We start from the raw sequence: 26,200 nt of genomic DNA on the forward strand, positions 1-26,200 counted from the left end.
GTTGTGCTACAGGGAAAATACGAGTCTGCTGTCCCTGCCAGCACGGAGGGCACTCGGTGGTTAAACTCTTCGGGAACGCTTTCGTTATCAAATGAAATGACAGGGCATTTCATTTTACAAAGCTCTGCCCCGCTGGGAGAGGGAAAAAAAAAATCAGTCTCTGGTTGGCAGGAGGGGTGGTACCTCGGGGCAGCATTTCCCGAGTGCTCTCAGCATTGTGGACCTCATTTCGTTAAAAAGAAAAAAAAAAACCAAACAAAAACCACACACAAAAAAACCCAACCCCAACAAACCACCTTTTGTAAGGTTTGTGCACCACTTCTCACCTGTGGAGCGGGTGGGACTGTTCTGGGCTGCCCCTCCTACCAGAAACGTCCATGTCTTCTGGAGGAGCTGCTGTTCCGACTTCTCGGAAATAGCTTCCCGCTATACATAAATACATGTCTACATAGGCCACTTCATTCCTTCCTCCTCTCACTGAGGAAGAACCCGAAGGCATGCTCGGCAAGATGAAATCTTATGTTACAGCCGTACCTCTAGCACTATAGAGCTGTGTAGGTACAGACACATTCTGTCCATTATTACAATGGAAATACAAGGTTTAAAAAAAAAAAAAAAAAGCAATAGCAGCATGTAAACAAGGATTTGTCTTCATTTCATCCGTCTTTTCTTCCTCCTCTTCTGAGCTACGTTCATCAGTTTTGACAGTCCCTTCTCACCCCCCCGTTCCCCTCTCTCCAGGTGGGGGGTTTTACTGCAGACCCCGTCCGCGGGAGCTGACGGTGTCCTCCCCAGGCTCCCAGCCGTGGGGCAGCTTGAGTTTCCCTTTCCACCAGCTCCCTCCTCTCCCTCCCCGCATCCTTCCTTCCCCTCCCGATGACTCATCCTGGAGATGATCTTGGGTTTTTTTGTCTGACGGCTGCTGCCCACTTTGGCTTCAGCAAAGTCTAATTTCAGAGCAATGCCGCAGGAATAAAAACCTGCACACGAACGGCTGGTGAGCCACGCGAGTTGTTAGCGCCTTAAACAACTCAGGGAGGAAAAAAAGAAATGGAATACTTCGCATTTTGTCTGTCTCCCAGCAGCAAAAGTGTAAGTCCCAGGAGCAATGCCTGTTTTAAACCCTTAATTCCCGAATTCTCAAGAATGTTGCAAACCACCAGGGTTTTGCAGGAATCAAAGGGCTGATTTCAAACGCGTTCCTTAGTGCGGGATGCACTGGAATTGAAAATGCATCAAATGGGCTCACTTTTTCCGCATGCTCTTGCAGTATCCGGTTTTCCCAACCCCCAAAATTGTTTCCTCGGTTTCTGGCCTCGCAGTTTTGAGGTCCTGCTAAAGAGCCGTTATCTGAGTCAGCTCTGACGTGGGGGTGGTTGGACTCTGCTGAGCGACAGCCACCATGGGAATTTCCATGCCTAGTCAGGCCGGATTGTTAGTCCCCTCCGAGTTCTTGCAGGCATAGGCCACATCCTTGGCGATACTGCACATCCTGTTGGACATCTGGAGCTCGGTCCTGAAGGCGGTGGGGAAGCAGAACTTCTTGAAGCATGCCTTGAAGTTCTCGTCCAAGAAGGCGTAGAGCACGGGGTTGAGGCTGCTGTTGGCATAGCCCAGCGCGGTGCAGAAGCAGGAGATGGCCAGCTCGAGCTCGCTTTCTGCCTTGGCACCCAAGCACTGGACCAGCACGAAAATCTGGATGGGAGTCCAGCAAATGATGAAGACTGCCACTACCACCAGGACCATCCGGGTGATGCGCCTCAGGTTTCGGTCCTTCTCTTTGGAGCCTGAGAGGACACGGACGTTCTTGAGTCGTCTGATCATGAGACTGTAGCAAATGGTGATGATCAACACGGGGATCATAAAGGAGAAGAGAAAGACACAGATGCCAAACACTGGATCCCAGTAATCCACGGGTGAAGGGAGTTTAATTAGACAATCAATTTCTGCAAGTGAAAAAATAAAAAGGAAAGGAAAATCAGCAAACCCATAGCAAGAAGAAAAGCATCTGTACGTTCAGTTTAGTTTAATACTAGAAAAGCAGAAGCAATGATGCAGAGGTAAGGGCAGAAAGCAAAGAGTTAAGCTGACTTTACAGCAGAGAGCTCACCATGCTGGTGAAACTAGTATCCCTCTCCAATGGCTCCCCAAGCCCAGGGGCTCTCCTGGCCACCGAGACCTCCCACCCGTTGGATGCATTTTTACTGACCGTTGTTTTCATTCTCTGCAGATCCCATCACCATGGCTGGGATGCCAAAGACAGAAGCCAGCGCCCAGATGCAGACATTCACCACTTTGGCCTTGTGGGGAGTGCGGATGTCTAGTGCTTTGATAGGGTGGCAGATAGCAATGTAGCGGTCCACACTCATCATCGTCAGGGTGAAGGTGCTTGTGAACATGTTGTAGTAGTCTATAGAGATGGCAATCTTGCAGAGGACATTGCCAAAGGGCCAGAAGCCCAGGAACGTGTCTGTACCTTGGAAAGGTAAGGTCATCAGACACAAGGTATCAGCCAGAGCGAGGTTGAAGATGTAAATGTTGGTTGCTGTCTTCATCTTGGTGAATCTGAAATGTAGGAACGAGCAATGGTTAGAGCTCCACCTGACCACTGAAGTCAACTGAAGAGGGCATTCTGCCACTTTAGGAAGGAGATGCTGTATTTTTCTTACATGACAAGAGATTGACCACCACCCTTTCCTTTCTACCTCTCACATGCTTATCAACACACAGCTCAACCCAGCTCCCACAAAAATACAAACGGTGCCTTCGCAACCAGTTTCATGGGCAGGAGAAGCTTATTCGCTTAGACTGCAAGTGAGGGCCATGAAAGCCTGCAGCTGTCAACTTAGACCATGGTTTTTGAAAAATGACTTCGGTAAGGCTAATCTAGGATTTCATCACATATGGCTTCATTATTATAAATATTGGTGAAAGCTTTACCCGGTAAGCTGATTTGAAAGGCATCATATGTTCCAGGGGTAAGTTGATTAGCCATTTTGTATGGGCTCATAGCCAAAGACTACGGCTAATGTGAGCTATCAAATCGGAACGGGCAAGATGGCCAGCCAAAAACTGGTGAGGAATGAGGTTTGTATCAGAAATCAAAATATCACAATGGAGCTTTCTAAAGAAAGGGGTAGTTTGCAGCTGAAGTCATGAGTCAGCTCTACTTCAAAGGCGTTTTGTCATTTCTATATTACTTTTATCACATGAAGCGACGGCCTCAAAAGAAGATTCACCTTGCTCTAATGGTAATCATCTCCTTTTTACACATGGGAAATGATGCAAAGAAAGATGTGATCAGCTGCCCAAGGATACACGCAGAGTCTGCAGAAATGGAAACTCAACGGTGACTCTGTGACTGAATCTAACGTTACAGCTCCAGGATGTTCCTCTCATGGGCAAAATAAGAGCTCAAATAGGTATAATTTTAAAACTACAGTTCATTTATCATTTACTATACTAACGGCCTTTGCAGAAACGTTGCCAGAAATGGTAGACAATGATGTGTGTTATTAGCGGAGGGCAAGTTCATTTGAGGGTAACACTTAAACTCATAAACTACTGCACTATTTGCAGTTTGATGTGTGTTGGAATATTATGGGGTCTGATCTGACCTAAAAAAGCTCTTTTTGTCAAATTGATTCAGAGCAGCAAACCCCCAAACTGCACTCCTCAGCACTGTACATCCCCCCCCTCCCCGCCGCCGTGATCTTCAGCTCTTGGTAGATCATGTGAACGCTTGGAGGAACGTTATCACTGCCACACTCTGAACCCTGCTGAGACACATTGGTTTGCAAGAATAACAGTCAGGGGATCCGCAACCCAGAATATAAAGCCTACTTTTTTGCCCCTCTCAGAGCTCTAAGCTGTGCTTGTATTAGAAGTCAGATGTTTGAAAGTGAAGTTCGGAAAGTGAATGTTCAGAAAGCAAGAACAAATGGTCCTACATGTGACCTTGAAAGCCAAGGGAAGCTTTTGGAGCCGGAGAACATTGACAGAAGCACTTGATGTCCCCACATAAGCCAGCGTCAGGCTCCTCCTGACCCAGAAATCCCAGCAGCCGAGCAAGAAAGTGGGTTCTTCGAAAGCCTGCCCAGGGCAGATAAAGTTATACCACCAAAAGCAGTAGAGGAAAAATACCAGCGCCTTTCCTATTGTGAAGGGATGAACAAGCAAAACACTTGGTAAATCCAACACAACCAGGCAGCTGCCAGAGGTTTAAAGCTTTGGAATTCTCTAAGCAGAATTACAGAGAAACGGAGAGACTCCAGTGCTGTGAAGCCCGGAGCAGCAGCATCTCAGGCTGGGCGAGTTTTGCTTATTTTGTTTGAATTCTTGCAGTCGGCGTAAACGAGGCAATGAACACAGGGAGCACAAGCTGGGTCTGGGAATGGTTTCAGACACTTTTCCCTCTAGGTCAGCGGGGAGGTAATTAAAACTAAGTCACTTTATCAGCCCTTAAAAAAATTCAGTATTGTGAGTTTAGGCTTCAGGAAATTATTCAGCCACCTAAGACTGCGTTAGCAAAGGTCTCCTGGGAGCTGTGGCCTCCCTCCGTGTACCACAGACCTGGCTGGGCTCGTCCGGGCTTCCCAAAGGTCAAGCTTGTTCCACTCCATCCTTACCAGGAGGCCTGGACTTGGAGGCAATTCATCCACACACCTCTAACCCTGACTGCTTTTAATGACGTTATAACTCGAGGGAATAACAACTGCATTTTTGAGCCACGATGACCAACTTCACCACTGTGAAACGGAAAAAATTCAAGTTGATTGTTGTTTTTTGGGGTTTTGTTTGTTTGTTTTAACCGGTGGGAGAAACAAGCAGCAGCCCACCCACCTCTACCACCCATCCAGCATCCACGGGGGATAACGCTGCCTCCATGCACACCCCTGTCCCCAGCACAGTGAGAAGTTTGGGGCATCTCAGCTAACCCTGAGCTTGGGGCGCCCAGATTGCAAACCTTCGCCTCCCTCTTGCTCCCCTCCATCGCAGGGGACCTCACCCGTCCCTCCCCTCCAAGACACCTCTCGGAAAGAGTCAGTCCAGACGCGATTGCTCAGCCTGGCTGTACATCCCCCGATGCACGGATCCCTCCCTGCTGCCCCTTTCCTCACCCCCTCCCAGGTGACAGCAGAGCCACCTTCGACATGGGGACACGCTGAGGTGGCTAACCCACCGCTTCCCTCCTTCAACCCACCTTCAAGTGGATTTTAGAGCCGATTTTGTGCACTGGAAAGGTGGGGAAATTAATTTACACCTAATTAATTACTTCTAGCTCCCCTTTCTCTGCACACTGAGAGCCAACAGCCATTACCCCAACCAACCAATATTCCCAAACATTTACAGAATGTTCAGTACAAACAAAAAAAATCAATTAATCACTTCTCTGTGGATTAACCTCTTTTTTCTCCTTTCCTCCGGGAACTGAGAGTGTTCTCTTTCTTAATCTGCACAAAAAAAGACAAATTAAACTCTCGGGCTTTAGGAGGCACCTAAGGTTCCCCCCTACGGCACAGCTCCGACGCGGATAAGCCTGTGGCCTCCGCAGAAGACATTAGCTTCCCGCTGAGCCACTTTCTTGCACTCGGTCACGGAGGCAATTTCCTAATGGAGCATCTCCCACAGGGCAGCTCTGGCAGTTCTCGGCTCTCCATCCAGCTCCACCTTTGTCACAAAAGTAATGGCTTTGCTCTGCTCTCCTGTTCTCCCGGCTGCTGAAGCCTTAGAGGAAAAAAACCTGCGTATCGGCTCAGCACCCAGCTTCCCCCTCCTTTTTGCTAAGCGGGTCTCCATCTCCAGCAGCGTTACCCAGGACAGAGCTGTGATTCAGCCAGGGGAACCCAGTTTGGAAGAGGAGGAGATGGGTAGGAAACAGCTCTTCCACATATTGGCCTTTGAGGTCCCATTTTTCACAAGGACGGATTCTGTGCTGGCTGAGCCTCAGGGGGAGCTGAAAACCTGTTGTTTCGGCATCGCTCCCTCCTTTCCGCCCAGCCACGCAGGGCAGCGAGCAGCTCCAGGTGCCCCAGGGCTAACGACCAGCCACTGCAGCAAACCTACAGCCCGACATGGGGCTGCAGACACCAGGGACAGAGGGACCACAGCCTTCAGCCCTGGGGAACCATGAGCATTATCTCCAGGACCTCTGCAGAGCCTCTTGGTTTCGATATTCGTAGCTCCAGCTCATCGGGATGCAGACAGTGCTGTTCACCTTGAGCAGCTCCCTCCGTTCCCACCCCACACCCTGGCATCAGTGACAGCCTTTGCCGCCCTCCCCAGACACGCACAGTAAGTAAAAGAGAGCAGAAAAGGCTCAGGGAGGATTTTTGCCAAGCTGCTCTCACTTTCCGACGGTGGAAGTCGGCACCGGTTCGCTGGCATCTCTGCTCCCAACCCTGCTCTTAAGCCCAGAGGTTGTATGAAGCTGATATTTGATCTGGCACGTACCATCGTGATTTGTGTCCTCCCAGCCATACACCCACACCCTGCTCCCCGTGTCCCTGCCGCTCTCGTCACCTTCGCAGGGCCCCCTCAACCTCAAATTACCCAGTTCAAGCCAGTTTATGCTTAATGGTTCAACCAGCCACACACACAAAAAAAGAAAAAAAAAAAAAAGACCACACAGAATTTAAGGACAAATTTACATCACTTTGGACTATGAAGCCAGACGCTACAGTGACACCGGCACATAAAAGCCCATTAATTACCTGGCAAGACAATGACTGACCAGCAGGGGTTAAGGAGTCTGCCACCAGCCAGGGCAAGCCGCAAGGCTTTGGGACAGACCATAGAATCATAGAATTGTTAGGGTTGGAAGGGACCTTAAAGATCATCTAGTTCCAACCCCCTGCCATGGGCAGGGACACCTCCCACTAGATCAGGTTGCTCAGAGCCCCGTCCAGCCTGGCCTTAAAAAATTCCAGGGATGGGGCTTCCACCACCTCTCTGGGCAACCTGTTCCAGTGTCTCCCCACCCTCATGGTGAAGAACTTCTTCCTAACGTCCAGCCTGAATCGTCCCATCTCTAGTTTTAATCCATTCCCTCTAGTCCTTCCATCACCCGACATCCTAAAAAGTCCCTCCCCAGCTTTCTTGTAGGCCCCCTTAAGATACTGGAAGGCCACTAGAAGGTCTCCTCGGAGCCTTCTTTTCTCCAGACTGAATGACCCCAACTCTCTCAGTCTGTGCTCATGGGAGAGGTGCTCCAGCCCTCTGATCATCCTCATGGCCCTTCTCTGGACACGTTCCAGCACGTCCATCTCTCTCTTGTGGTAGGGGCTCCAGAATTGGACGCAGTACTCCAGGTGGGGTCTCACGAGAGTGGAGTAGAGGGGGAGAATCACCTCCCTCGCCCTGCTGGCCATGCTTCTCCTGATGCAGCCCAGGATATGATTGGCTTTCAGGGCTGCTAGTGCACACTGATGGCTCATGTTGAGCCTCTCGTCCACCAGCACCCCCAAGTCCTTTTCTTCAGGGCTGCTCTCAAGCCAGCCACTGCCCAGACTACATCGGTGCTTAGGATTGCCCCGACCCAGATGGAGGACCTTGCACTTGGTCTTGTTGAATTTCATGAGGTTGGCATGGGCCCACCTCTCCAGCCTGTCAAGGTCCCTCTGGATGGCATCCCTTCCCTCCAGTGTGTCAGCCGCCCCACACAGCTGGGTGTCATCAGCAAACCTGCTGAGGGTGCACTCTATGCCACTGCCCATGTTGCTGATGAAGATGTTAAACAAGACCAGTCCCAGTACTAATCCCCGAGGGACATGGACCCATTGACAGCCACTCTTTGGGTGCAGCCGTCAAGCCAGTCCTTTATCCACTGAACTGTCAGCCCATCAAACCCATATTTTATCCGCTTGGAGATCAGGGTGTCATGCAGGACAGTGTCAAAGGCTTTGCTCAGGTCCAGGTAAGTGACATCAGTTGCTCTCCCCTTGTCTATTGATGTTGTGACCTTCTCATAGAAGGCCACCAGGTTTGTCAAGCACGATTTGCCCTTGGTGAAGCCGTGTTGATTATACCCAATCACCTCTTCGTTATTCTTCTGCCTCAGCAGTGCCTCCAGGAGGATCTGCTCCATAATCTCACCAGGCATGGAGGTGAGACTGACTGGCCTATAGTTCCCTGGTTCCTCCTTCTTTCCCTTTTTGAAAATGGGGATTATGTTTCCCCTTTTCCAGTCAGTGGGGACTTCACCAGACTGCCATGACTTTTGGAATATAATAGAGAGCGGTTTAGCAACCTCATTCACCAGTTCCTTCAGTACACATGGGTGTATCCCATCAGATGATTTTCTTGCCCTTTGAGTCTTGCTGCTGTGTCTAGGTGACACTGGTGCCACCCCCACCTCCAGGTGCTCTCTGGGAACCAGCACAGACGGGGACATCACGTGGCCCAAATCACTGCCATGACCAGGGAAAAGGCTGGGTGACTTCTGCTTCAAAAGGCCTCTGCAACTCGCCTGGGGGCTTGCGGGGATCCTCAGGCAACCCTGAGCAGGCACATGGCCACCAGAAATGGTGCTTCAGTCTAAGAAGGGCATTCTCCAGCATCCGTCCTGCAGGAAGACGCTCTCGTCCATGAGACGAGATGCATCTCACCCTTCGTGTGCTGGATCTGCCTCTGCTGAACCACTCGTGTCCTATATGCTGCTGGGAATTGCCCAGTCCCTGAAAAGCCCTAGGAACCAAGTCCCACGTTAAACGTCACAGAATTGCTGCTGCACCTGGGTAATTCCATTCCACTTATCCCACCGAAGCCAGGAGAAACCAAGAGCCCTCCAGCACACATTGGAGTCACAGGCGCTGTGTTAGCAGGGGCCACACACGGCTCACCTGGGCTCGTGGGACCCTGGAAACTGGGGAGCTGCAGACCTGCCCTTTGAGTCTCCTGCTCACCTTGCCATCCTCTCCCAGCATCAATCACTCTGCACAGCACACAGCTCTTGGCATGGGTTTCTCTTCTCTACAAAGTGCAAAAATTGTCTTCCCCCCGCCCCCAGGAAAAATGAAAAGAGGCTAATCTGGAGAGAGCTGAGGTCTCAGATGGCCCCACCAGTGTCCACTGGGTCCACACCACATTAAACACTCACTCAATTTCAGCTCCGAGACACACAGCTGGTCGAGGCTCTTCCCTTAGAAAGCTTTCTATTAAGAATTCAGCATCTCTGCAATGTCATAATTAACTTAATTTTCCCTGTCTCATTACAGCAGCTGCCCTCACCCCTGTTTTCAGGGATTGATGCAGTTTTCAAGCAGAATAACGGCTGGGACTGCCGTCCCCAGGCAGCCGCCCAGTGCAGGCACCTCCCCATCACATCCCTCCTCCTAAAGCTTCACCTGGAAGCAGGAAGGGGAAGCGTAGGAGCCCGATAACCTTCATCTGCCTAAACAGCTGCTTAAAATGGTCTGAAACAGTGTTCTTCAATAGGGTTAGCTGAGCATCCCCAGTACTTTGCTGGGACCCCAACAGAGAGCTGCCGCGGCAAAAAGAAGCGACCTAGAAACGCGGAATCATTCCCATGGGGTCCTGATCCAGGCGAGCAGAGCCACTGCTGAGGACGGGAGTCCTCCAGATCGTCACTGCTGAGCATCGCAGCAGAGTGATGGAGCTAAGGACAACACAGGACTTCCTGGGCAAGAAGCTGTGTGTTGTCCCTGGTCCCTTCCCTGGCACATCGGTGGAGGTGTGGGGGGCTCTGTCACACCTTGCGCAGCCACACTTGGGTCGGCATCGCCTCCACAACCCCATGGGTCATCCACCCCCAGGGCCATTGCAAGAACAATACATCCCCCTTCCCCTTCGCTTCTCTTCCCCAAAACAAAGCTCTCCAGCATCCAGCCTTGCAGCCTGCAGTTAATGGATAAGAGGGACCTCAGCAGCCTGGTTTCCCCCGCGCTCCCCCTCAAGCCCTCTCCGCCTCATGCTCTTCAACTCCTTGTTTCACATTCATTAAAAAGCAGCACAGGAAATATGTGCAGAAGAGAGCAAACACAGCAGAAGGAGAAGGAGGGAGGGGAGGCATTGTCTCCTCCGACAAGGAGCCAGCTCCACAATGAGCCAGCAGAACAAAGCCGCGGACGAGGCAGGTTCCCACAATAGGCCCTTTTCTGTCCAGGAAACAGTGTTCCTGACGAGAGCCCTTCTCGGTCTTATCCAATTAGCGCTGCTCAGCATAAGAAGGGGATTGACAGTCACATGATGACTGTCTCTAGAAATTAATCATTCCAAATGTTAAATCACTCCAAATATAATAAAGATGTAGGCTGGGTTCTACAACAGAGGGGAAAACCCAGAGGAGGCTTTGAATTAGTATTTTTGGTGTGAAATACCGGAAGATTTTAAACTTTTCCCTCGGTGCTGCAACAAACTCATTCAAGAGGAACAAAAATCAAGCCTTCCTGATGCCTCCAGTTTCCTCGCGTGCTGATATTAGAGCCTTTGTATTTCCCAATTCCCTCTCTTAAACAGGAAAAGAATTACTGTCTACGTCACTGTACCATTCTTTTTCTGGAAGATAACACATCAGTTTCTTGTAGGTTGTGTAGCATGCTAAGTCTGGTTATCCCTGGTGAAATTATAAGCATGGAAAGAAGAAAAAAACCCAGCATTTGTAGGGTGCACCGTACCTGCAGATGGTAGCGGTGCAGCACAGAGTGTTTGCCAGCCTTTTTTCCATTAATGGAAGAGATCTATCATTAAGGGTCTCAGAGTCCCGTGTTGACTTACCAGAACCAACATTAAACATACTGAAAAAAGAAGCTGTTCAAGGCACGAAGCCCAGAAGCCCCAATGCTCCAGCCTGCGGAGAAAAACTGTTCTTGAGAAGTCACCAGCATCCTCCTTGCACGGCCAGTAATTTGGCAGCTCTGCATGAGTCTGCACACATGGCCAGGGTCAAGGGCTTGAGACATTGAGTCCAGTTTATCACCAAACCTGCTCCTGACCTTAACAGACGGGGCAAGGAGAGAAAAATCCTGGGCAGAAATGACCAGAAGTTGCAGTTACTCAGCGAACCAAGAAGGGTCATTTCCCTGGGTCTAACTCGGCGTTAGCCTCAGCCAGTACTGAGCTCCCAGGAGACACCGATGGAGAGAAACGGGAGCTTCTACACATGTTCTAGCTCAGTCAGAGCTTCCCCAGCACACATTATTCAAGCGGCCCCTCCAGGCTCACACAGAAGTTTTTGGGGAAAAACACAGGTGAATCCCCATAAAGGAGGGCCCAAAGAATTAAAGCTTCTATTAACTCTTTTGTATATATAGGGATTTACTACATAAAGGGGGAACAGAAGTGGAAAAGGCCTGGAGGAGATGGGGGTGACACATGCCTTCAGTTTTCAATTGTTTAGAACCAGTAAAACCAGAGGACACGCAAAAAACCTAAGTTCCAGGGGAAATTCCAGTGCTAAATCTCAGTTTCTTTTCTTGGCTCACATTTACCCAACTGGAAGGTACGAAAGCCAAAAAAAGGAGCAGAAGAGAAGCCACCATTTTGAAAAAGCGTGGCCCCGCACAACCGTGGCACACAACCACCCTGAGCAGGATGCCACTTTGGGATATTCATATTCTTGGTGATCCATGGGTCAGGGCCCCGGGCAGGGGCTAGCAGGGTCCTGCTGTCCCCGTCCCACAGGACGTTTGAAGACAGGGAGAAGATTTCTGACAAGGTTTCTCCTGACACACGCCTAAGGTTCACGCATGGGGCATGGACTCCCTTCCCCGCATGCGCGCTGGCTGGCGTTCCCAGGGAGCTGCATCACCGTGGGACGAGGACTTCTCCCTCCCAGAGCCTCGCTCCCCACCACGCTTACGCACATCCACAAACACCCTGCCGACTCGAGTGACGGCTACTCCACCGAGCAAAACACGAGCTCCCCAAAAGCGGCACTGCTGCACCGCAAACCTCCTCTCCCCGACTCCCCGGGGCTAACGGGATCCCTTCTCCCTGCCACAAACTCCCCTGCAGGAAGAGCATGGACAGGCAGCCTGATGAACACTCGCATCACTTTGCCCTCATAGCAGAGATTTATCTGCCATTTACCAGCCTGTGATACCAAAGACTTCATTTTGCAGCCTCTCCCCCAGCCGAATTTTGTGTATTCAAGGGAAAGATGCTTTGGAAGCAGCAGGGCTCCTGGCAGGAGCAAGACTTAATCTCATCAGCGTCTGAATACCTGCTAAATATTTTCGTCCTCTGTTGGAGGAGAAAACAAATTGATCTTGTCTTTTCTGTGCTGGCAGCATCCACCCGCACCAGGATTCTGCTCTGAGACGTGTAGAAAATGGAAGCTCGCTCCTAACAGAGAAGGTACGGGGACCAGAAGAGGGCTGCTGGCATTTGACACAGAACCACAGCCCCAACGGTGGCACAAACTTATTTTGTACTTACAGGGGGAAACAGGGTTTCTGATTCCAGGTAACAAGAGTGGTTTGAACCACAGCAGAACCAGACAAGGACACCTAAAATGCCAGGAAGGTGCAGGGAGGACAGAGCGGTGGCGGCTCCATGCTCTGTCCCTCTGCTCTCCAACCTCAGTGTGAGGAGCCAGAGAGAGAAGTTGCCCTCATCTCCGCAGCATCCTGTCACATCTTAGGTATGTCTATAGTTTTCAAAGAGTTGGAGTAACTACAATTGTGATTTTCCCCCCCCTGTAAAAGTAAGGCTGAGCCTCCCAGCAGGCTCTTCCCCTCCCGATTAGATGCAGCTTTGCAAAGCGCCAGCTCCCAGACGGAGCAGCACCTGCAACCACAGCTGCGGTGCCGGACACAGCACAGGAGGGAAAGGTCCCATTAAAGACCCAGCACACCCTGGCAGCTGGGATGCTCCCGGCGCACTGCCCTCCCCAGGGACATCCAGCTCCCGGCCTGGCTATTTGCAAAAAAAAAAAAAAAAAAAAAAAAAAAAAAAAAAAAAAAAAAGAAAAATCCCATTTTTTTTTTTTTATCAGATCTGATCGCTCTGTTCCATTCTCTGGGTTAAACTTTAGGAGGCACCAGAGGGCAGCTGAAAGCTGGTGGGAACCTTCATCACAGCCTAGGATGGGAGAAAAACAAATAAAACCAAAACAATAAGACGAATACCACATCTGTACCTCTAAAGCACACCACAATTAGCAGGGAAGCGCCTGCCTGCTTCACCCGCAGCAGGAATTTAGGAGGGGGGAAGGTCTGCCCTGCGCACAGCACCCTCCCCCGGAGCCTCCCTGGTGTGCTGCCTGCGTGTCCTACCTGACGATCACATACATGACGGAGCAGTTGCCCACCAGCCCCACAATGCACACAATGGAGTAGACGACCACGATGGTGATCTTGATGCTCAGCGGCAGGAAGCTGTCCCCCGTGCCGTTGTTGAACCAGTTACTGGGGAGAAAGCTCAGGTTCAGCATGGAGGAGTCGTTCAGCAGCTTTCGCAGGTCGGGGTCTTCCAAAATATGGGCAGGGAAGAGCGGGTCCATCCTGAAGCACCAGCCTGTGACAAGGACCTGGGGCACCAAAGAGACAATTTTAAGATCCGCTGATCAAACGGGTAGTGCGGGACGGTGGCGAAGCATGTGCGTGAGAAACGCTGGGGGAGAAGGATGATTTATTGCCGAGGAGAGCACAGCCACCCTCCCCACCCCCCAGCAAAACCTCACCAAGAGCGTATTTTAGTGGGATGGAACCCTGCGAGCTTGGTGCATCCTGAACACACAGGGAGCTCAGGCATTTCTCCACACCGCCGGCGCAGGGGACGCGCAGGCTGCACAACGCCATCCCTCCCGAGCGCTGGATGCTCCCACCTGCCGGGTCGGTGAGTCCCCAACATGCGGCTTTGTGCCCACAAAACCTCCCCCCACCCTCCCCGTGTCCGAGAGCCGCCGGGGTTGGGGGCTTGTCCCGCCGCTGGGCGCGACCCCCCCACGCACCCCCTGCCCCGGTAAAACGGCAGGAAAAGCCTAAAGTTGAAAATAAACCCCCGCTGGCTGCTTACCTGCGGGCGGGTTTCCCTTCTAGCGCGGCTCCCTGCCCTGCGCTCCCCGGGGCCGCATCCAGGCACCCCCGGGCCGGGGAAGGGGGGGACACAAAGCCGGGCTGCGGGCACGGCCGGAGGCTGCGCTTCGGAGGCGGCCGGTGGAAGGTGGCGGCGGGGCGGAGCGGGGTGGGGGGGGGAAAGAAGGGGCTGCTCCTCGCAGGCAGGGATGCTGCCAGCGCAGGGGGCTGCACCCCGGAGCCCAGGTTTTTAAGGAAAAGGGAGGGATGGGGGAGAGGGAGGGAGGACGGACGGCGGCTGGGCAGAGCCAGCCCCGGCTGCCTGGCTTCTCCCACTGCGTAAGAGAAAAGCGCGGTGGGGGGGGGGGGGGAAGGAGGAAAAGAGAGGGGAGGGGGAAATAAATAATAAATAAGCAAACGCACCAAAGGGAAAGCGAGCCCACACCTGCGAGCGCAGCGTCCTCCCCCCGGCGCTCCGAGCTGCCGCGGCTCCCCCCTGTCCCACCCCCGGAGCGGTAAGGGGGGGGGGGGGTGTCCAGCAATGCCACATTCCCCCCCCACCCCCAAAGCCCTGCCGCAGCCGCCAGGTGCGGACCCGCAGCCTACCTGGGGTGGGCTCCCAGCCAGAGGCGCTGGGAAGAAGGGAAGGCTCCGGGGCACTGGGAAGAGCGGGATTCGGGATGAGGATTCCTCCCTCCTCTGCAATTGTGGAACCTAAACGCTGTGCTAGCGCAGGAGAAGCAGAAATGGGGAATTTGACCTAGAAACTGGCAAAAATACAAGGAGGACCGGGAACTGAAGGGGGAGAAAATTTGTTATTTTTTTAGTATTCCTCTAGTGGCATTCGCTAAAGGTCATTTTTGCAACCCAAACCATCCTGCGCTTCAGATCAGAGTTAGAATAGCACATTTATTTCAAGGTGCTGCAGTGGTAAATTCATTACCTTAGGGTGGGGGGATCCGTGCAGACCCCACAGGTCCCTGCCCTCCCCAACCAAGCCGTGGGGCATTGACCCCAATAGACTCAGCCCCCCGCGAGCTGTGGAGGCCCCCAGGTGTGACACCCCCCAAACAGGGTGCGAAGAGGTCTTTGGGGTCCGTCCTCAGTTTGATCCCAGGTCAGGGGCCAATTGACTGCTGAGAACCGGAGCCTCATGGTCTGGTGCCTCTGGCCATGTATTGTGTTTCCGTGAAGAAGCCATTTCCGAGCAGTTTGGGTTGGGGGCACAAGCAGAGACACACGGGTCGGATCCAACTTGCTATTGCCCAGGAGGAGATGGAGAAAAGCAAATGCTGCTTCTCTTGCAGAGCCCACAGACAGCCCAACACAGAGCTGCTTGGGCCCAGCAGGCACATTCAGGGCTAGCCCTTTCTGCTCCAATTTTGTTTTAATGGATGTCTGGGGATATTTAGCACAGAAGTTGCACCTTCTTTACAGGAAATGTAATGGTATGGTATGGTAATGCACAGTAATTCTCCCAAATGCTTCCATAAAAGCAGGTCTCAGCTTTAACAGGGAACAAGGGAGAAAGCATGACCCAGAGATACAGCAGTCCTAGTGCTTGAAGAAGTTTTTTTTTTTTTGATCAGTCCATTAACCAGAGAGTGTGAAATAAATACTAGACTAGACATTACTTTAATTGTTAATGGATTGATTTTCAAAGGCTGATGGAAGGACAGCAGTAAATCAGTGCGAGCGCCTGGCCGGGCAGCCCAGGAGCAGATGGGAAAAGTGTTTGCAAATTCAGCTCTGCTCCTCTCTGCTGGCTCCCACCCCAAGAACTGCACTTAGCCCTCCACATACTTATTTTATGTCAATTCAGTGCGGCAAATACAGCATGTTCACCTATTTATCTTGCTGCGGCACTTGTTTTGACTCGACACAGCCTAGTGTTTTGGAATGACTGCTGTGTAAGGGGATCAGGATTGCCACCTTGAACTATTGACAGCCCAGCCACGTTTTGTGTCTGGGACAAAAACTCTGCCAAAAATTCTCATCCTCCATCCATCTAACATCTTCACGCTGTTCAGCCCTGTCCTCTCGCACAGGAAAAAGCCCAGGATCTTCATGCTGCACCTTCAGTCCTAATCCTAATTCAACCATGAAGAGATCTGTCCTTCCTTCGTATCTTCCATGAAGATCTCATGGTATCTTACCTTCTGCTCTTCTCAGGATCCCCGGGATGAGGGGAGGGAAGACAGTCATCTCAAGAGCAGGAGACTTGCCAGACTACTTCTTTGTCAGAAGTCTTCACCGTGTCCATTGGGGTCTATGCACCAAGGCTGAGAAGAAAGGCCACCAAGATTTCACCTGCGTGACCCAAAAGGACTTCTCCCAGCCAATTTCTTGGAAAAACAGATCACCCCTTCTGCTTGAAGGTTTCTATGCAGACAGCAAGGTAACAAAAGCCAAAAAAGAACAAGCCAAAAATACAACCCTTCTTCCAGGCGATGATTGCCCAGAAAGCACGCAGGAAGGCAGCAGATGACATACTATGAATAGATGCTGGATTCGCGAGAAAGTTTCCAGAGCATCAACATGCAAGTCAAACACATTCATGCTGCAAGTACCTTCCCCCCCCAACCCCGAACCCCACTTTCCATTGCATGTCTGCAAAATAAGATTCAAACCGAAAATATACAAAAGTTTTTTTAATTGGGTAAATAATTAGAATACCCATAAAAAAAAATAAAAATTTGTCTGAAAGTGAGCTTTGTGCATATTTGGGGGTTTTTCTTTGGAAATTTTCAGAAGGTGGGGCCCAGGCTGGCTTGTTCCCTGCTTGGTTAATGGATATATCTTGGCAGAGGCAGGACCCTGGGCTTTCCCCACATTCCTATGGCATATCTATCCCCAAGCTCCTGGACCATCAGTACAGTCTATCCAGTTGTGGATGAACAAACCTTATTATTTCAAGCTGGTCTAGTTCAAGTGCCAATAATTACAACTGTTTCAACCAGGTTAACTTTACAGACGCTCTTCCAAAGCGCGTAGAATTTTTGCTGCTTTTGCAGAAAAGAGCCCACAGCCGCCTGCATTTTATAATAGCGACAGCCCACAGGGGTTTGGTTTTTTGCCTTTCCTTTCAGGAGGCGAAGACGTCTGCATGTCGGAGCTGTTTTGCCACCTTTAGCACAGTTTGCCAATCTGTTTAATCAAGGCCATCACGAGCGGAGAATTAATTCTGCACGATGTGAAATCATTTCTCACACAGGGAAGAAGCGCCTGGGCTTGGCGAGGAGAGGGAGGAAGGCTGGGGCGGGGGGGGATGCGGAGTGCGCTGGAGAGCAAAGGTTCAGAAACGGGATTCCGAAAGGGTTCGGAAGTTCACTCCTGGGACGATGGGCACCTGACAGCCATGTGCCAAAGGCTGATTAGCTAAATTTGCACCCCAGCTACTGATGGTGGGTGAAATTTGTTCTTTGGGCATTAACGATCACACGCAAAGTCAGCAACCAAGAACAGGCACGCGCAGGGAGACGCGCAGCCTCAGTTCTCCCACCACTATCCACAACGCTGGAAACACCACTGGTTAACACACGCATCCCCCACCCACCAAAACTGATGGCACTGGCGGTGCATTGCCGTCGGTGAACCCGCTCATTCCAAGCATCATTAAACTGGGCTCAAGCTGTTCGGTGGGGTGAGAAACAGGTGACAGGCAGGTGGATTTGTTCTTTGCTGTTAAACATTTATGCAGAAAAGCACAAAAGGTCTTGTTTTCCCAAACAACCGTTCACGCTTTTCAGTAGTCAGCTGTTGGCTGCCCAAACCCCCCCAAGGATTCACCCCTCCAGCGTTCCCTCTGGTTCCCCATCTCACCCTCTTCAGCCTTGGCCTCGCAAGTGCTTCCCTGAGCTCTCGGCTCGCTCTCTCCCAGCTTTCTGCCTTCGTTAAGCCTCGTATGAGTCAAGGAAAGCCTGGCAGCAGCCAAGGCCAGCGTTAACAGCAAGGAGGTCCTTGAGCATCGCTGGTCCCTTTGCTGGGTGGGTGCTGAGCGGGGACACGAGCGGTGTCTGCAGCTGAGCAGGCAGAGCAGCGCCAGCAGGCACTGCATCTTCCAGCAGACCATTAAACACTATGAGGGGGGAAAAAAAAAAAAAACCAAAAACAAACCACCTGCATTACAGCTAGAGAAGTTACAGCAAAAGCGCTATTCCAGAGCTGGAAAACCTGCAAGACAGACACAGAAAATGATGTCTAGGATGGTCAAGCTATGGAAGAGCACAGGGAAGTTGCTGCTCAGCCCTGCACCAGCTCCAGAAGGGCAAGAGATGTTGGGTTCAGAATACGAACACTGACTGCTTTATGTAATATCACAAATCTATGGCAAACAACTAGAGCATCAGAGAGACTGGCAGGAAGTAATGAATGAAAAGTCACAACAAAACGAGAAAAAATTGACTCTCCAGCCCCAGAAGCCACTTCCCCCGAGTGGCCTCTACAAGGGGAGTCAGCGGTCCTTCACAGAGATGGTGGTGAACAAATTCTGTTCCTTGTGTGATGTTATAAATCATGTAACAGCGCAAGGCGAGAGAGTGCCCAGACGTGGATTATCTGCCCTCCATTGCCAGCAGACTCGTTCAAAGAATGAGAAATAACGTCTATTAAGAAGGGGGACATTGGCTTCTTCAATATGTACAATAATACATATTGATTGTGGCGTCTGTATTTGCTCCATCAGACTCCTTTTAGAGATGGCAGAAATCTCTGCAGAACCTCTTTTGCAACGGTAGGCATCAGAAAAAAGAAAGAAAAACAGAATAACTGTTCAGAAGCAGCAAACGGACCTGGGAACATACACACAGTGGGAAAGAGATTCCTGCTGACTGCAGCTTGCATTGGGACACTGCTTCAAACCCAGACCCGCTGAGGGGGAGGGAGTCAACGGGATGTTACGGGCCACGTCCCCACCTCTTTCAAAGTCCCTCCATGATCACTGAACTTCTCGGGGAGAGCACATTTGAGACAAGATCTCAGGATGCACCTGGCAGGCTGATGGCGAGGGTCCAGTCCAGATCACAGGTGACTGATCCCAGTACATCCCATCTACTCTTGGGCCAAGCCATAAATATAAGCCCAGACACTCGCATGCAGCCTTTAGCTCAAGCCAGCAGAGACCTCACCTCATCCACCCCCACGGCCCCGAGAGGCAGCTCCAGCTGCCTGCTCTTGCTGGGCCAGAGCCAGGGGGTCAGTCCCTGATCACTCCGAACCCTGGAAACCCAACGTTGCTGCTGGCTGCATACCTCTCTGCCCATTCCCAAGGCTGCAAGCGAGGAACTGATCCATAGGAATAGACATATTACACAATAAAACAATTCCATGCAAGAGGCAGCTAATCCCCAGGGGCACCTAGCTAACCGAGCCACAGTCGATTGATTCCTCTTTCTAAAATAGCGGGACAACAAAACAAGTGTACTTCATGCCTATTTCAAGCATAAATACAAAGAGAATCTCTCCACTTCTCTTCTAGCCATCTTTTTCCTTCCATTTGCTCTCCAGCTCCCAAAGCCAAGGAATTACCACACCAAGAAATACATCAGCTCCAGCTACATTGCCCTGGGACCACGCAATGGGAGAAGAAAGAGCCATTTAGCTCCCAGAACCCCAGCGTGACCTCACAGGAAGAGTTGCTTTGGTGCTATTCTGGTCTCTCCCATGTTTCCAGGGCTTCCTCGTGCCCTTCAGTCACATCCAAAGGACAGCATCCACCAAGATCAGAGGTCCCACCCTCCCATGAGCTACCAGAGCCCATGGTAAGGGGAATAACCAGATCCACTTAATGCCAGGAGCCGCCTGCATTTTGAAGGATACCGCGTGCGGTGGTGAGCCTGATCCTCGCTGCTTACAAATAATTAGAGTGGATCCCGCTTTCACCAAAAATTCATTTAGAGCAAAATCCCTCAAGCTCTAACAGGAAAAATAGAGTACACGATGCTACTCACTTCACTGATATTTTATTGTTTGCCATCATTATTTGCAATTTTCCAGGGACTGATCATTTCAGGTGATTGTGGATGAGGCCATTAACACTCCTCTCTGCAATATTATGTTCTTTTTTAACAGTCTTAGTTCTTTTTGCGTCTCAAACCCATCGACCTTAAAATGAGCAAACCCCTCCACTCTCACAAGACAGAAACCGCTCCTCACCCCAGACACTGATTTTTTTTATTTTATTTTTTTTTTTAGGACCATTCTGGGAATGGGCACCCAGGGCTCACTATCTGGGGGTCTCCACAGCCCAGATGCTGGCAGAGGAAGGGTCTCCGATTCAGGGAAAGGAACTGACGGTTGCACGGTTTACTCAGGTACTCCGTAAGAAACAAAAGCAGATGCTGAATTCAGACCCTCAAAGCTCCATCCCAGCACTTTCACCTCTTACCCCTTAGGGAGGAAAACATCTCTCCGCTCCAATGGTGATTTTCACGGAAGTCCTTCAAAGTAAGGAGCCGCTTATCACCTCTGCGCCAAAGTCATTTTACATCGTGAACAGCTTTAAGAGCAACAAATTCACCGCAAAAGAGTCTAGCACCAAGACGTTCAGCGTCCATTTGCCGTTTGCTTCCCTCTGAGCTCGCTTTCCCCAAAGAGGCGTCACTCAAGATCTTGCTGTTGCTGGGATCAATAGCAGCTGATCCCTGATAACTTGCTTTTGAGCAGTTTGTTTTCGCAGTTTTAACCCACATAAATGCAGGCTCAGAAGCCTTCTCTCGCTCCATTTTCTGGCAAGACGAAACAATAGATGTTTACTGAAAATTTCAAGCAACTGGAGAGGGAAATATATTCCCATCGGTTTTTCAAAGGCTTGAATATCTGCCTTGAAAAGACTCCAGCCTTTAACAAATCTGTAACTAGGAAGAACCATCAGCTAGATAGAGGATATGAATGTAAATAACATGCAACAAGCAGCAGATATGTAATGTCTCCTCACATATGCTATTTATGCGGCTGTCATGCTCACTCTGAAGATGTCACGCAAAGAGCCATGCCAGAAGTACCATACACACGCTCCAGCTCCCCATAATTTTATGTGGGATTGAGAGTCAACGGCCCTGCTGGGATAAGTTGGTTCCAGCAAAGCTGTGCTGCTTCTCAGGAGCCAAAAACCAGGGCCTGAAGGTTTGACAGAATAGGAAGACACTTCTAAATTGGCATTGCAGAGATGCCAGGGACTGCACCCAGCCATGCCTGCCCACAGGGCCACAGGCACACACACACTGAGTGTGCAGAGATGCACGGGTGACCATGAGGGGGGCTCACCAGTATCCTGGGCCGCTCAGCTGTCCCTCCCAGCCAGGGAAATTGTACCATTCCCCTACAAAAATAACATTCAACCTCTATAAAGAGCCTCTCCCACCTTGCCCCAAGACAAAGCCTTACCTAGAAGCTGCTTGGTCCCACCAGGACTGGTCTGCTTCCACATACCCCACGCCTCCACACCCCCAAACCTTTTTCCTCAGTCCCACACAGCCCTTTTATCCCTCGCCCACCCAACCAGTATCACTTGTGCTCATCATGGGATGAAATCATGTCACCTGGGGCTGTTCCCCTCCATGGGATCTTCCAGCCTCAACAAAGCTTGTTGCACTAGTGGCGCGGTGGTAGCCGGGGAGCTGTGAGAGGTTTCCAGACCTGGTTTAGCAAAAGCAACAATGCTGGGACTGAGCGTGTGTGACGGAGCCAGGCTTTTGCATGTGAAAAAATGTGTGAAATGTCCCTGAGAAACACATATCCTACTGCAATTTCATCTTCTGAACGTGAAAAATTGTGTGAAAGGTCGTTAACCCTACCACAGTTTTCACTACTGGGCTCTCAGAAACACAAAGGGAACAAATCTGGGGCTGTGATTTAAGCATTTTCCAACCAGGAGGCATAAAGCTCCCTAGAGTTTCCCTGCTGATGGGGCACCACAGCATTGCCCTGCGTCCAGTTTACGCTGTCGCTGACTCGAGGGCTGGGATGAGGAGTAAATGAGAGCTGGGAGATTATTGGTGGCATGGGAGTACCTTGCTCCTGGCATTAACGAGCACAGCACCCGTTCTTCACACAGATGTCTACCACCGAGCTCCCGGGCATCCTTGCAAAGAGATCTGGATGCTTTGGGGTGTATGTGGGGACCAAGCTCCCAAGTCAAAGGGAATTAGGAACCCTAATTGAAACCCCTACACGCACGTGTGCATTATCTCGGGTCAGGACTCACCAGCCCAGCTCTGGTCCCTGCCGTGGCTCCCTCCACGCTTTCGGAGGCAGCCTGTGCAGGGCGAGCAGCTGCAGGACCGAGGGGATGCCAGTGCTGAGCACGAACAAGACCAGACGCACTGGCAAAGGTGGTTAACTAGCGAGTTAGGGGTTGGAGAGAAGGGGTTAACTACTGAGTAAGGGGTTGTGCAGAAGGGAGAAAGGCCACAAGGTCCCTGCCTGTGCTCTCGGGTGATTTCTTTGACAGAGGAGCTTGGGCGAGGGGCAGCTCTGCCCCGATGCAATCTGTGCATGAGTGTGCCAAGCTGCAGGTTAGCATTGGAGGAGGGACCGGGGGCAGCAGGAGGGATGAGAACGGTGCTCTGGAAATGTTCCTGGCAGTGGGAAGGGATGCCCTGGCATTGCACCCAGCCTTCCAGCATCAGCCATTCCACACCCTGCTCTGCTCCCCCATGCTGTCCCCTGCTTCCCCTTCGGCTCAGCCCAAGGAGCAGCAAGCAGTTGAGGAAGATGATGGAGATGCTGAAGATGTGCCTAATCAGAGCAAGGCAGCCTCGGTGAGGAGTCATATCAGATGCTTTTCAGAGGTGAAGAGATTGAGACCTTCCTGAAGGACAGGGAACTGCTGGAGAGGGTGCAGCAAAGGGCTACCAAGATGATGAGGGGACTGGAACATCCCTCTTATGAAGAAAGGCTGAGGGATTTGGCTCTCTTCAGTCTGGAAAAAAAATGGCTGAGGGGGGATCTTATCAACACCTATAAATACTTAAAGGGCGGGTGTCAGGAGGATGGGGCCAGGCTCTTTTCAGTGGTGCCCAGCGACAGGACAAGACACAATGGGCACAAACTTGACCATAGGAAGTTCCACCTAAACATGAGGAGGAACCCCTGAGAGTGGCAAAGCACTGGCACAGGCTGCCCAGAGAGGTGGTGGAGTTTCCGTCTCTGGAGACATTCCAAACCCGCCTGGACGCGTTCCTGTGCCACCTGCTGTAGGTGACCCTGCTCGGGCAGATGGTTGGAGGAGGTGATCTCCAGAGGTCCCTGCCAACTCTATGGTTCTATGATTCTATGAAGAGTGGCCCACCGCAGAAACGGTCGGATTGCTCATTAACCATCGCGTGTCTCAGAAGCCACCCTGGGTGGTCAGTGGGGTACAGCTGCACTTCGGCACCTTATCGTCTCCTTCATGGAGCAGATGCTCCTGCCAGCCCTGTCCCCAGCTCAGTCACTGTTTCTGAGACTCTCATTACTTCCCCCAAATTGCTCTCAAGACCATTTTGCTTCGTATCTTCCGCTTTTTCCAGACTTGCCTCTCCATCACCTTCGCTGAGGCAGTGTCAGGTTGAGTCCGTCTCCCAGGGCAGCGTGAGCTCAGTGCTGGAGGCAGGATCTGCCAGCTACACTAATCACAGAAATCAGGATTGACTTTTTACACCATGCTTCTCCTGCAGAAACACAGACAGTGCTGCAAACTCTGCAAATACTCATTTATGAGACGGATGGAAGGGGACAGATACCAGAAGCCCGGGGCTAAAATGTAGGAGGTGAGAGTAAAGGAGCATCCCAGAGAGGTAAAAATGTCTCAGCCTTGCGAAGTGCTGGTGCCATGCCAGAGGAGCTGCAGTCGTGAGAGCTCTCCAAATCAAGGGCGTCGTAATTGGAAAGCAACGTCCCACCAGTGAGCCAGACAGATGAGGGCACCCACCCCCGGTGGCTTTCCCACCCATCCCCTCCCCAGCACCAGCACAGCCATGAGGATCCCCAGACCCCTTCCCAGTTATCGCATCCCCTGCTCAGTTCACATCGCAACCTCTCACGGCATTTTCACTTGCTCTGCTCCGAACAGTCCATCTCTAATACAAACCTGATCTGATTTCCCCTGGAAACCATCCCAGACTGCTGAGAAATTCTGATAGCATCTGCAAGCGCTAAAGCTTTCTGAGGCCACGGACATGCCCAGATACCACATTGCTCAGATCTCAGCAACGTCAAAGGGTAGAACAGCTGTGACACATGAAACTGGGAAATTTCACATGCTTTTGTGAAATCTTACTATTAATTTGGTTTTTTTTGCACTACCTAGAAGTGTCTCAGATTCAACCCAGTAAGTAAGGGAGGTTTTCTAATCGTTCAGCATACTATGTAGGGCAGAAAACCTATTCCCTCCCCAGGTTTCATCTGTTCATCTGAGCACCAAACCTGTGACAAAGTGATAAAGTAGTGACGGAGCTGCCTTGGAGAAATGCAGAAACAGTCTTAGACACCTAATTCCTCTGGGATCTCACTGAATTAATTCCTGAGGAAGCTTTGGGAGACCCTTTGCCACACATCTTTTATTTTTTATTATTACTATATATGTTGAAAGCTTCCAAATACCACCCCTGATGTGTGATTGAAGCTTTCTAGTTCTAACATAATAAAAATGCTGCACAGGTCAGGGACAATGCTGGGAGCAATTTCTCCTCCCTGTCCCACCGTCCCATGTCCCATGACCTCAGAACAGCCACCGTGTGCTGCCTGAGCTTTGACTGCATGTTCATATATCACTATTTCTCCAGGACTGGCTGTTCCGCGAAGATGTTCCTACAAGTTCTTCCCAAGGTTTCCCCACGGCTGAGGTTTGGTGCAGTCAGATTATGTCCCCATTCTGCACTGAGGGTCAATCCGGGCGAGAAGACAGACTCGAGAGAAAAAAAGGAAACAACTCTCCCAGAGCTTTCAAGAATTCTGTTCTTGAAATTAAAAAAAAAATGTCCAAAAATTATAAAGCTCAGTCGAGATCCTGGCTTCGCATGAGATCACCCTACAAGCTGGAGCATCACCTCATGCTATCAACTGGTTTCAGGAAAATCTGAATGAGGGCTGAGGAAAGGGAAAGGGGAAAAGACGGGAAATGGCATTTTTAATATTGCTCCTGGAGCTCAGGGGCAATTATACTTTTGGAGGTTTGGATTTGTGCTTTTCTGCAGAATTTGATCTTTCAGATAAGATGGATTAGATTTTACAATATACTTGGAGTTGCTTCTACCAACTTTAAACTAGATACTAAAGCAGTTCAATGCCACAGTCACCAAGGGTGGTTGTTAAATTTTGCCAAAGGATGCCTTTTACTGCCTCCTCATTGTGAATCTCAGAGTACAACAGTAAAATTTAAATGATTTAACAAGCCTGCATTATTACTGTCCTGCTTGCCCTTGTTTTCTTCATTTAAGCCTTCAGGCAGTGAGCAATTACAGAGCAGCACCCACGCATCCCATCAAAAATCCCCAAACCTGCAAAATGGGCTAATTCGCGCCTCCTGCCCAACATCTCCTGAGCTCTTTCATGGGTTTGCAAATCCCATTGGAGCCAGCAGGTGATGCTGAAACAGAAATCATGGAGCTCATTCTGCCTTCTATTAGGCTTTTATTTCCCTCCCATGAAATTCATAAGTGAGAAAAATACTGTGATCTTGGTGGGGGATTTAGAAAGTGTAGGACAGAAATGATGACATGTAGCATATGGCTTTGTTCTCACTGTCTAGTCAGCTCTTCATCCCAGCAAATACACATGGGCTTTTTCACACCTGGGGTGGAAGCCAGGACACCTGAAAGAAAACAGGAACATTTCTCTAGGGGGAGGTTAGTGGGGTGTGAGCTTTCCTTGAGCTGACCTTCTCGCAGCACTTGCAAAGCCCCAGAGCTGCACTTTCCTGACCTCGCTGTGACATTCCCGGTGCGTGACAGTCACCACGTGTCCCCTTGCAAGCCTGCAGGTGTTGGAGCGAGCGTTGCAGGAGGCAGCTGTGTTGGGAGAGGAGACTCACGCTCAGCGTCTCACCAACTTCTAGTGCGCTCCTCTGCAAATGCGAGGTAGGGCAGCAAATGACCCTGTCTAGAGCAAGAAGAGATGGCTTTTTCTTTCCCTGGCCATGTGTCACCGTCAGCTGATGGGAGTCATTCCGATTTGCAGGTCTCCCCGGCAAATCATCTTGATGGTCTCCCCTTGAAGCTCGAACATGGCACGGGTTAGCTTTAGCA

The 26,200-nt window shown here is 50.8% G+C and overlaps 1 protein-coding gene across 1 annotated transcript; it reads right to left on the reverse strand.

Annotated features, from left to right (window-relative positions):
• Positions 1-1,422: 1,422 nt before the first annotated feature.
• On the reverse strand, positions 1,423-13,462 carry OPRL1 (opioid related nociceptin receptor 1). The gene is made up of 3 exons (XM_054218426.1): positions 13,236-13,462; positions 2,210-2,565; positions 1,423-1,946 (listed from the first exon to the last, which is right to left on the reverse strand). The coding sequence occupies exons 1-3, from the start codon at positions 13,460-13,462 to the stop codon at positions 1,423-1,425; spliced, it is 1,107 nt and encodes a 368-aa protein (XP_054074401.1).
• Positions 13,463-26,200: the final 12,738 nt, after the last annotated feature.

Source organism: Rissa tridactyla, chromosome 12 (assembly GCF_028500815.1).
Source record: "Rissa tridactyla isolate bRisTri1 chromosome 12, bRisTri1.patW.cur.20221130, whole genome shotgun sequence".
Lineage (NCBI taxonomy): Eukaryota > Metazoa > Chordata > Aves > Charadriiformes > Laridae > Rissa > Rissa tridactyla.

Excerpts from the sequence above, each read along its gene's own strand:
- OPRL1 (XM_054218426.1), bottom strand. The coding sequence starts at position 13,462 with ATGGACCCGCTCTTCCCTGCCCATATTTTGGAAGACCCCGACCTGCGA. Across the intron at positions 2,566-13,235 it reads GTCATGTATGTGATCGTCAG|ATTCACCAAGATGAAGACAG; the intron begins GTAGGACACGCA and ends CCTACATTTCAG. Across the intron at positions 1,947-2,209 it reads TGCAGAGAATGAAAACAACG|AAATTGATTGTCTAATTAAA; the intron begins GTCAGTAAAAAT and ends TTTCACTTGCAG.